Source organism: Rhinichthys klamathensis, unplaced genomic scaffold (genome assembly GCF_029890125.1).
Source record: "Rhinichthys klamathensis goyatoka isolate OS25496 unplaced genomic scaffold, OSU_Roscu_1.1 h1tg000281l_1, whole genome shotgun sequence".
Taxonomy (NCBI): Eukaryota; Metazoa; Chordata; class Actinopteri; order Cypriniformes; family Leuciscidae; genus Rhinichthys; species Rhinichthys klamathensis.
The window spans coordinates 5401767-5414586 of record NW_026606800.1 but is presented as its reverse complement, the minus strand read 5'-3'; the positions used below and the strand labels follow the sequence as shown (position 1 = coordinate 5414586).

At 35.8% G+C, this 12820-nt stretch overlaps 1 protein-coding gene across 1 annotated transcript in view; it reads left to right on the top strand.

Moving 5' to 3' along the window:
* The window catches only part of LOC130103050 (myosin-11-like), a 54564-nt gene extending 41793 nt beyond the window's left edge, over positions 1-12771 (top strand). Inside the window, exons 3-5 of the mRNA XM_056269235.1 lie at positions 4098-4335; positions 4429-4469; positions 12753-12771. Coding sequence (XP_056125210.1) covers positions 4098-4335; positions 4429-4469; positions 12753-12771 — 298 coding nt within the window. The remainder of the gene's footprint in view (positions 1-4097; positions 4336-4428; positions 4470-12752) is intronic.
* Positions 12772-12820: the final 49 nt, after the last annotated feature.

Genomic DNA, 12820 nt, shown 5'->3' with positions numbered 1-12820 from the left:
GGTTGGGCGTTGCAAACAAAATGGAGGCAGATTTGAATGTATCTTCTCTGAGAGGCGTTGCACCGATAGCCGCACCCTCATCAGCTCTGGCCGCACCCTTTCGCCATTGCACGTGACGTGACCGAAAGAGAAGAGTGGTCGTTTCGAGGGGGGAGGGAAGGGTAATGTATTTGATTAAAGATTATAACGGTACATGAATTTAAAAAAAATAATGAAGTGCACAGATAAATCATTTATAATAAACACTACAATATTACTTATAAAAAGAAGATTTGTCAAATTTGATTTCATGCCGACTTTAAGCACCAAATTAAAGCTGCTGTCCGTAGCTTTTTTTGGGTTAAAAATTATCCAAAATACATATTTGATAAAATACGTAACCAGCCAGTGTTCAAAACTATCTGCTTGTCTTAGCTCGATTCAAAGCGGTAAGCTTGTAATAATGTTTTTAATTCCAGTGGTACTGGTGGATTTCCGCGGGAGATTCGAGCATGTCTTTGCGTCATTACGTCACATCTGTACACATAAACAAGGAGTCTCGGCTAGTAGGCTATATTGCGTGTGAGGATGTTGGAGGTGGAGATTTATAGCCTTTTCTAACAGCACTTGATATAATTAAACTTATCAATTCGATGGCGGATCCAGAAATATTCAAACGACAATCATTAGTGACAACTAGAGATTCACCCGCTGTAAAATGCAAAAGACTTCGTTCGGACTTCGGAGTGGCTACAGAAAGAAGAGACTGCAACCGGACCCATGCGAAAACAAGGATAATATCGGAAGGACATTACATGTAGTCACGCAATGCTGACGTTGTTAACATTAACAATTTGAGAACAATGTATAATTTGCACGGTTTTGCGTGATATGATAACTTATAAGCAATTGTTAGATTTACTGCAATGTCAGAACCAGAACAAAAGTGGATGTTTCTTACTTGTTCAGATGACATTTTCCGGTGAAAATTCTTATGTTGGTCATACTTCCAAAAACAATAATCTGTGATTCTGAATGACAGTATCGACACCGGCGGTGACTGACAGCTGCACAGCACACTCTCCTCAAACACTGTGTTCATCCGCGCGGTGCCGTGTCGAGGGTGTTGAAGTACAACTCACGTAAAGTTGATAAGTCCGCGAATGACTGCAATTGCAGATTTCGAACAGAGATGGCGACAAAGAGGAAAAACGCCGGACTGCAGCTTTAACATATTGGAATGATGGCTGCTGAAAATTCAGCTTTTCCATCACAGGATTTAATTACATCTTAAAATATTAGAATAGAAAACAGTTCTTTTAAATTGTAATAATAATTCACAATATTGCATTTCTTACTGCATTTTTTTATCAAGTAAATGTATAATAAATGAGCAAAAACATTTAAAAAATCTTACTAACCCTAATCTTTTGAACGGTAGTGTAAATTTATTTATTTTTTTTCAAATATTTATCAATATTTTGCCATATTACTTTTTTTTTTTTAACTTTATTTGTGAATAAATAAATGCAGCCTTGCTGACTTCTTTCAAAAACATAAAATAGTGTTTCCCAACTTTAAGTACTGTACAGGTGTGTGTATATAGATTGTTACAGTATATATAAATATGGTACAGTGTGTGTGTGTGTATATATATATATTTTATTCTTTATTTTACCAGGATAGTCCCATTGAGATATAACATCTCTTCTTCCTGGGAGTCCTGGCCAAAATGGTTGGACAAAAAGTTTCGGTAACACTTTATTTCGATAGTCCACTTTAGACATTATACTAACTATAAGTAACTTAGCAGCTACATGTCAACTAACTGTCATTAGAGTATTAGTAGACTGTCTGCTTAATATCTGCTAACACTTTATTTTGTTGGTCCCCCAACAGACACTCTACTAACTATAAGTAACTTAGCAACTACAAGTCAACTTGTTCTTCTAACCCGAACCCTAACACCTAACCGTAACCTACCAGTCTACTGACAGTCTACTACAGTCTACTAATACTCTAATGACAGTTAGTTGACATGTTGTTGAAAAGGTACTTATAGTTAGTAGAATGTCTAAAGTGACTATCGAAATAAAGTGTAACCAAAGTTTCACATAAATAACATACAAACATAAAACTAAAATCTTACATAAATTTTACCCAGCACTCATAAAATGACAGAACAAAGGCTACGTAACAAAACATGCACAGGTTTCCTTTAAATTGGTCCATAAGAGATTTTTAAAAATGTTTAAAGAGGGGAGTGTTTCTAACATTATTATACTCTGCAACTCGTTCCATAACCAGGGAGCATAAAAAGAGATTTTACCAAGCTCTGAACCTTTAAAAGAAGTTTCGCACTAGATCTATAAATTATGAAATAAATGTTTTTCTCCAAAACACGTTGGCCATAATTATTGGCACCCTTTTATTAAATACCTTTTGCAATCTCCTTTTTCCAAGATCACAGCTCTGAGTTTTCTCCTATAATGCCTGATGAGTTTGGAGAACAACTGACAAGAGATCAGAGACCATTCCTCCATACAGAATCTCTCCAGATCCTTCAGATTCCCAGATCCATGTTGGTGCTTCTCAGGTCAGGGGACTGGGACGGTCATGGCAGAAGATTCATTTTGTGCTCCGTAACACATTTCTGTGTTGATTTTGATGTTTGTTTTGGATCGTTGTCCTGATGGAAGACCCAACCACGGCCCATTATAAGATTTCTAGCTAAAGTCGTCAGGTTTTGATTTTTTATCTGTTGATATTTGATAGAATCCATGATGCCATGTATCTGAACAAGATGTCTAGGACCTCTGGCAGAAGAATATGCCCACAACATTAAAGATCCAACGGTATATTAAATTGTACACATACTTTTTATTCTTGTGTGCACCAAACCCATCTAGCGTGTTTGCTGCCAAAAAGCATTTTTTTTAGTTTCATCTGACCACAGAGCCATGTGCCATTTGAAGTTCCGGTCGTTTCTGACAACTGAATTTGCTGGAGTTTATTTTTGGTTAATTATCGTAAAAAATTCTAGGGGTGCCAATAATTGTGGCCCACGTGTTTTGGAGAAAAATCTTTTTTCATGATGTGATTACCCCCCCCCCCCCCCCCCCCCAACCAATTATTTTACTTCAATGAAAGGTTAGATTTTTGTAAATCTTTTGAATGAAAGATCAAAAGGATAAACAATGCAGATTTATTTTACAGCCATTTTTTTATATTTACCAGGAGTGCCATTAATTCTGACCACAACTGTATACACAATTACGCTATATATACACACACAAGGGAAGTAGCAACAGTTCTTTCCATTTAGAGCGCTGTTTATCATGTATTCCATTAGTTTGTTATCTGTATAGGTTAGGGTTAGGGTTAGGGTTAGGGTTAGGGTAGAGAAGCAGTTATATCCTGACATTCTAACCTGTCTCTATTTCTCCTTGCAAAATCCGAACAGTGTGGAAGGAATTCATTAACAAACGTTTACCTGGATTTTTTTACATGGTCGCTTAGTCTTGAATGCCTGAATAAAGCGTTCCCTATCCTCACAGCTCCTTGGCTGCATTTACACTGCAAGACCTAATGCTGTGATCCACTTTGTCACATATTTTATTTTATTTATTTATTTTGTAATGTGCTTGTGAAATTAGAGTTTTGAATGCTCCATCATGGCCCTTAGAAATGGTCTTGTAGACAAGTTTTTTTTTGGATCCCATTCTTCAAATTACTTATTTTGTGTCTCACAGAATAAAGAAAGTCATACGTGTTTGTAACAACATGAGGGTGAGTAAATGGTGACAGGATTTCCATTATTGGGTGAACTATCCCTTTAAGGAATGTGTTATAAAAAAAAAAAAGGTTTTCCAAGGACAACTGTAGTCTGTTGCCTCATTTTGTGTCTCTTTTAAAGTGCGGCTACATTGTTGTAGGGATTTGTATCTGAATGTTACATTGAATAACGCGCATTGCTTTGTTTATCCGCTATCGGCTTATTCTCTGAGTCAGAACCACTTTACCACATCACACAATAGTCTACAGACAAGGCTGGATCACAAACGCTCTGCTGCTGGCTGTAGCTTCAAACACATTGAATCTCTGATACCTTTCCACAGATTCACCTCCGGAGTGCTCTGTCTGAGGTCAGCTTTACTCAGCCAGCTGGAACAGCTGTCTCGGCATTTGTTTCACCAGAGAAACACTGATCGCCTCAGATGTACCTTGCAGGTCCTGTCAGCTCTGTTCCGCTTCCCGGTGAGAAACACGCTGAGGGAGCTCCACATGCAGGGAGGTTGTTTTGCAGGGCATTTGCATTCTCTACATAGCAGCACCTTACATTTACATTATATCTTTGTAGTATTTTCTTGTTGTTGATTGTCTAGGTGTGTTATGTAGATCATTTACTTCTCATCAGCATTTAATCTCAGATGTTTATTTTTTTGTCAGATGGTAGATGGTCTGGACCAGACAAGTTACACCTATGCAAGGTATTTACTAAATAATGTTTGGTTACACTTTATTTTAAGGTGACGTTGACGTATTACATTGTACTTACTCAAATAAGGGCTTGGTTTAGGGTTAGTTACTTGTAATTATGCATAATTTGGGTCTGTAAGATTTTTTTTTTTGTGCTTCTTATGCTCACCTGCATTTGTTTTATCAGAAATACAGTAGAAACATTAATATTGTGACATGGCATTACTATTTTTTTTGTATATTAATATATTTTGAAATGTCATTTATTCGTGTGATGACAAAACTGGATTTCCAGTCTTCAGTGTCACAAGATCCTTCAGAAATAACTCTAAAATGTTTATTTGGTGCTCAAAAAATATTTATTATTATTATTATTATCATTATCATTGTTGAAAACAGTTGTGCTGCTTAATACTTCTGTGGAAACCGTTATGTTTTTTTGTTTTTTTTTGTTTTAATAGAAAGTTCAAAATAACAGCATTTATTATAATGAAGAAATCTTTTGTTACATTATAAATGTCTTTACTGTCACTATTGGTCAATTTAATGCATCCTTGCTGAATAAAAGTATATTCCTTTCTTTCAAGAAAAAAATCTTAATGACCCCAAACTTTTGAACAATAGTGTACCTTTAACCTGAAATAAAAATCTAATAGAACTGCAGAATGAATTTACATAGACATAGCAATTTGCAGAATTACATTAAAGGTCAATCCCTAAGTGAAAATGCTAAATTAGTTTAAGTGACTAAATAAAACCATTTGGTCAGTAACTTCATTAGGAATTGCAGCATGATCAAATTAGAATTGAACAGTAAGAACTTTTCTGGAACTTGCTGTTGACACAACGTGGGCATTTTAAATCAAAGACGTACAATTTGCCTGCTAAATGTTGTGACCCACGCGTCATCTAACAACTTTACCTCAGCTTTTTGTTCTGTCCAGAAGTCCATTTGGTGTATCCAATAGGAATATTCCTCATATTAAGCAACCATAGTTTCACAGACTGTAAACTTACTCAAGTTGTATATAATGCTGCGACTGACGACGAAAACCACTACAAAATCCCATTTACATAGGGGCAAATTATATATATTTAGGCTATTTTGGGGGTGTGGCCTTTAAGAGACATTTTGCCGGAACATTTTCTCAATCCACCCACCATTGGCAGGTGTGGCACAAAGTTAGTTTATGACCCTGATTACTTTAGATTGAACAAATAGCCAAGAATCAAGCTGTTCAAACTCATTGCCAACTATCCTGCTGTCTATGACTGACAGCATGTTGCCTTCTGTTGAAAAATGGATGCTGACAGCTATTAGAAATCGCATCCACAGGCTCTAATCAGAATTATATTTGGCTTCCTGCCAGCTTGAATCCTCAGACAGATGTCTATGGGCCAGGATGTTAGATTGAGTTTCTCCCTCGTGAACCCTGGACAAGAGAAAGTCAACACAATTCACACAAAAACCCACCTGAGTGCTGTAATCAATTAACACTGTTACACTAAAGGCAAGGGGTGCATTAAAGAGGGGACGTGTTCATTAGAAGCCAATCAATTGTCATTAAAGCCTCTTATTTATTTTTTTCTTGACAGTTTATTTCTGTTTCACAATTGCTTTCATTTCATTTAGCATGAACATTCTTTATTCATTATTATTAAACAAGTCTCTGGAATACTGGATTCTAATTAGTCAACCGCATCATCCAGTATTCTCCAATATTTTCTAATCTTCATGTCATGTCATCATTATTAGTATTAGTAGTATTGCGGTGTTCGTCTTGTTGCTAGGCAGATTGTTTTGTACATTGTACTATTTTGACAATCTTTACCATTTTTTTAAGATAATATACTGTAAAGGTAAGATTATGAAATAAATCAATTGTCTTGGATACTCCTGTTACTTACTTCATTGTAAGTAAGCACCCCCCCCCCCCCTATCATTAGTTTCCTATCATTAAATATATATATTGCTTCTCAGCGCATTGAATGTTGTATTGATTTGGGAATTTAAAGCTTCAGTCTTTGTGAGCGGCTATGTATGTTGGTTGTGTCTTTCTGTATGAGACTGGCACTATTCATTTTGATGTCCGATCCGAATGGGAGTTGGACAACGACAAAGGCAAGGAGCAAAAATTAACTATATTTCCTGGTTGAATTGGGCTGTGAGTGAATCGTTCTTCAATTTGACCTGAATAGAAAAATATTTGAACGGCAGCATTCATTTTCAGCTTGCATTAGGGACTTAACCAAAACTGAGGCAATGCATTAAATATAACAAAATTCTAAACAAAATGTTTAGTACAAAACTGAGCATGCTCGGTGTTTGTCCTATATTTTGCCAGAGACTGGGGAGGCAAGCCAAAAAGATCTGTGTTCCTCTGTTAGTGTGTAAGAACATGTTCAAAGTTAATTTACATCTTTATCTCTCCTTCTTTTTAAAATAATCAATCCGTGCTGCTCTATTTTCACTTCTAAAGCGCAGATATGCTGGCAGAGGCTGCAATCTTTCTCCCTGTGATTTCATCTGTGGGATGTTTTCTATCAAAGCCAGCTTGTCCTCAAAGTCTCATATCCTCTATTTGAAGCTGTGCCACATTTTGGCATTGGTGTGTATGTGTGTATCACTGCTCACGAAAGAAGTGACACTGGTGATCCCTGGTGCTTAATTTTTTCCTCATCATCGTTAATGTCAGGTTCAGATATTTCTTTTATATAAGCAGGTTCAATCCAATAGAGCAGACATATCTTGGAAAACAGGATTTTTCTGGCTCTTTTGAAATAAAAAGTTTGATGTACCATGTAGACATGCTCTGACATTCATAAAGCAAAGCTTTCTCTTAGTCCATAGTAACTATTTATGGAGATTTATGCAGCAAAAATGGGTATTGATGTCACACCCATGAGCAGATTTACATATGACCGCCTACGTTTGCATATCAGCTCCTAGTATTTGGTATTCAGCAAATTTGTGTGTTTGTTTAATATTTGAAAAGGTTAGCCAATCAATCATAATAAACATCATTTACACTCCTGTTCACAAGTTTGGAGATGGTAAGATATTATTTTTATGTTTTTGAAAGTCTCTTATCCTCACCAAGGCTGCATTTATTTGATAGAAAAATTGTGAAATATTATTAGAGTTTAAAATTCTATTTGAATACATTTTAAATGTAATAAATGAGCCGTTACTCCAGTTTTTAGTGTCACATGATCCTTCAAAAATCATTCTAAGAAACATTCTTATAATTATCATCAATGTTGAAAACAGATGTGCTACTTAAAATAACCAATACATTAATCAGGACTATTTGATGAATAATATGTTTGACAGAACAGCATTACTTGTAACATTATTAATGTCTTTACTGTCACTTTTGATCAATTTAATGCATCCTTATTATTGTTTGAAATTAATATATAGTTTTTTTTTCTAAATAATCATATATATATATATATATATATATATATATATATATATATATATATGATTATTTAGAAAAAAAGCTATTTCGTTTACAAATGATAGGATAATTTCAATAATAAAAAAAAGTTTCCTCTAGTTGGGAAATAGGGCAACCATATTGAATCCGCCAACAATCCTATGACCTGTAAGTAACCAGTTTCATTTTAATGTTTTATCAGAGGAGGCATTAAAAATATAAAAGTAATTTTAGACGGACAGACATCGAGTAACTGAAATGACACAGCGACCCAAAGCGTTACAGCCACTCATCCGGACAGTGAACCCAGCAAATAATGCAAAATGCCAGTCACAGACACTTAAGCTTATCTGGAGAAACTTAATAACAAGGCTTCACAGGAATAAGCTCTTAGGGCTGTCAGCGCAGTATCACAATAGGCTGATGAAATGGCTTAATCAGCCTCCTCCTAACCATTCATCTGAAACCTTCAATATTATCCCACCTCAGCAGGAATTACGCTACAATTCCATGCAAGAGACAGAGACAGAAAGAGAGAGATGATTAGCGTCTTATCCTGCCAGAACACTAGCTTTTACCCAGACTGCCTTGCTCTTCCTGTTGACACGTGTGGTGTAGTCATTCATCCTCCTGTTGGACACGCTCAAGTGATTCAGTACGCTGCCATATCCAATATGACTGTGATCTCTTGTTGTAAAACATATTTGAATGCAATTTCTTTTCTGTGGCACTACAATGCCTTGTTTTTATCAGCATACTGATATATATTCTTGTCTTATGCTGTCTTGTATAAGTGAGGCCCCTCTTGAATGGGAATATTTGAACATCCATCAAATGATGAGCTGAACTCTTATGAGTGAGGGTGTTTATATGTATATATACTATATATATAATGTGTGTGTGTGTGTGTGTGTATATATATATATAGCTACTGTATGTATATGTGTGTACTTGTAACATCTCTTAAAATTTGAAAAACGCAATAAAATAAGACAATAAAATACTTGAAGCTACTATATTATTTCTTCTTCATCCTACATAATAGAAAAGGTGTCCTAATTAAAGAATCATCTGTGTATAAATGGATTATGATGGGACTTTCTTTAAAAAACTGCAGACATACGCAGTCCAAGCGGTGTGCTTTATCAGCTTGTCAAGTGTGTGAAGCACAGGTAATGTTCCCTGCAATATCTTATTATCCTACTCTAAATTGAAGTTTCATTAAAAAAGGCCCAATGGGTACTCGCTCCAGCGGTCTCAGATTTAGAAGTCTGCCCACCTACCACCAGGCATTTTAATCAAAGTTAAATCAAGGAAAAATGAAATCTTATCAGTGCACGTCGGCTCATTTCTCTGTCTCCCCTTCCTTAAATCAGTCAGAGATCCCAGGGAATCATGCCTTTATTCTTTACTGGTGGTTTGTACAAGTTTTAATTTCAGCTACAGCAGACTTTCTCAGCTTTTGTAAGAAATAAAAGGTTGATTACTGCCTGAGGTATTCAGATGCAAGCTGGATTTCTGGGTGAAAACAAAAGGCACGGAGACAAAAACAAGCACAAAGGGGAAGTAAGAAATAATTATTTTGTTATATTTTGTTTGCGAATTAAAAATCTTGAAGGAATAGTTCAGCGTTTTCTGATACATTACATTACATTGTTTATTATTGTTACACTCTCAGAAAAAAAAGTGTATAGAGTACAACAGCTTGTCACTTGGGCATTACCCTTAAAAACTTTCTTTGTACCTTATTTACCTTAAAAGGTCCATAGTACCTTATGCTACTCTAAGGTACTAATATGCACCTTTTAGGGGTAAAAAAAAGGTACAAATATGACATTTTAAGGGTCCTGACCTGTAAGACTGGAAGAACTGGTTGATGGAATCAACCTCACCACAGGTCTATAAGACAAAGGACCTTGCTTGCACATTAACATTTGAACATCTCACACACACACACCCCGCACCCCCCTTCCTCTGAGCACCTTATCTACATTTTCTCTCTCTCTCAGTCAGTAACACTAAAAACGCACACAAGAATATATGGTTTTAATGTGAATGTGATTATCTTTAAGGATTGTTTAGTATCATTTTAAAGGTCTCAGGGTGGCTGGTACAAATGTCTCATTCCCAAAGAAGTAAATCAAAAGGTAATAAAGTTCTTAAGAATATAGAAATATCTTGCACACAGAAGGGTGTGTCTTTGAGTTAACACCTTCTGACCATTTGTCTGAATGCTAATTTTCACTGTTCCTAGCAAATGGTCAAACTTCTATCCTCAGTAAGTCTGGGGAGGGGACCACAGTAAATTACATATCAAAGGAGGTCTGGATATATAATGAAATGCAACGGAGAGTTCAGGGCTCTTTCTGTATTTCAGATAGCCCGTGAGGTTAGCTCATGTATTTCTTAAATGTTGGGTTTGCATCTATTTCTCTTATCCTAGAGCATTCGATGTTTTGTATTGATGATCTTTGAACTGATTATGAAATTGGCATAATACTTTTACCTGACACAATAAATTGTTATATTTGATTATTCTAACAGACTTTGACGTTATTTTCATTGGAGTTAAAAGGAGTAGTCAAACATTAACGGATATTTAATGATGCACAGATATCATTGAAAAACCTTTTCATTTTATGGAGTCAGATGAAACGAGTATATACATAAGATAAAATGTATTGCATTTAATTAAAAATCCCTTTGCCTTTGCCATGGGAAGAGACGGAACACGCGTGAGACCTTCACCGCTAATTTGAATTCCGCTATTGGATCGAATTAGACGGGCTTACAGACCCACATTTCTTTCTGAGTGTATGGTAAAGAAATATCTGTATTTATTTTATTTATTTTTAACAGAAGGTCTCCTATTGTGTTCCAGGTAATACATACAACATGCAGGTTTAACATGAAGATGAGTAAATAATGTCAACATGTTCATGTTTAGGTTAACTATTCTTTTAAGGCTGCATCTTCAAGTAAAATGTCTTCAGAGAAAACACTAAAAATGTTCTGCAAAAATGTCTCCCTATTACATTACAAATAGGTGGGAATATTGTCTTTCACAAAACCAGTTTATTTAATATATTGTACTCCAGAATATTGAAGAAATGTGTTCTCTGCCTTGGGTTCATCTTCTTTTTCTGATGTCTATAAAGCAATAAACATCAGCATTATGGCTTCAGGCCCACATTAGACCAGAGCAGTGTCTGATTGGTTTGAATGACCTTGAGAGCACAATAACTGTCCAGGCCATTTCCTGCATATCTGTAAAGGAATTGTATTCACACGTAGCAATTTTTTTTTAAACTTATTATGCTTATTTGTAATTTTTTTAAATGTGTTTGTTTTATTCATTACCTTCAAAGAATACTGCACACTGTAAGAATGTCCACCCATTTCAACTTAAAAACGTAAGTTCAGTTGCTGCTTTAAATTAAGTAGAATCAACGTGGTTGTACAAGTCATTTCAACTTAAATTATATTAAAGGGTTAGTTCACCCCAAAATTATGATATTAATGACTCACCCTCATGTCGTTCCAAGCCCGTAAGACCTCCGTTCATCTTCGGAACACAGTTTAAGATATTTTAGATTTAGTCCGAGAGTTTTCTGTCCCTCCATTGAAAATGTATACACGGTATACTGTCCTTGTCCAGATTTTGGTCCAAAAATAAGAAAAACTACGACTTTATTCAGCATTGTATTCTCTTCCGGTTCTGTTGTCGAGCCGCGTTCAGTGATGCTGATGACATAAGACGCTTCTGACGTGTTATCAGTGCGCCCGAGCTTCGTTTACAGTCTCTGAGGGAGACGCACGCTGTATTCAAAACAATCTTCGCAAAGATGTCTAAGGATTTCGACACAGAGGAAGACTTGCATTGAACCCGAATACACAGACGCACCAGATACACGTCAGCAGCGTCTTACGTCAGTACCGTCACTGCGGACTCGTGAACGCGGATTGACAACAGAACCGGAAGACAATACAATGCTGAATCGTAGTTTTTGTTATTTTTGGAAACATTTATTTTCGTTGCTTCAAAACATTCTAACTAACCCACTGATGGCACATGGTCTACTTTGATGATGTCTTTATTTCCTTTCTGGACAAGGACAGTATACCGTACATACATTTTCAATGGAGGGACAGAAAGCTCTCGGACTAAATCTAAAATATCTTAAACTGTGTTCCGAAGATGAACGGAGGTCTTACGGGCTTGGAACGACATGAGGGTGAGTCATTAATGACATAATTTTCATTTTTGGGTGAACTAACCCTTTAAACTGACTTAAAAAGATGAATATCATGTAACTCATGAATCTCATATAAATATTTTATTAAAAAAAGTTGAAATTGCTTAAATTATTTGTAAATGTTAAAGTAATGTAAAAACATAAGTTGCCATGACTTACTTATGATTTTTTTAACAGTGTATTCAGCACCTGTAGCTTATTATGTTTATACATTTTAATATGCTCTATCGTTTGTATTTTTTTGCCATCATGTGACAGCACAGTCAGTTGATATGACTGAAAAATTAAAGATCAAAAAGATGTGATCAGTGGTTTTGTAGCCACAGTTATTACAATGCGGAATTTCTATAGCCCACTTTTACTCTCATATTTCCCTTTTAATAATGAAAGGGATTAAGACACCACACAGGTAATCATTGATTCCCGCTTCCAATTCACTCATGCAAACAAAGTCGATACGAACATCTGATTTCTTGACTCGTTTCCACAGCCTCATCAGAATATCAAAGCCCTGCTGTCCCCATGAGGCTCTTGGTTATTTTGTGTCTCCTGCTTGTAATCTCACATTTATAACCTCTTATTTCTCTCTACTCAGGTCTGCCAAGGAAGGGTAAGAAGTCTCCTTTTATTTTCTCTTCCCATATTGTTTTTCAGAGTCTAAAT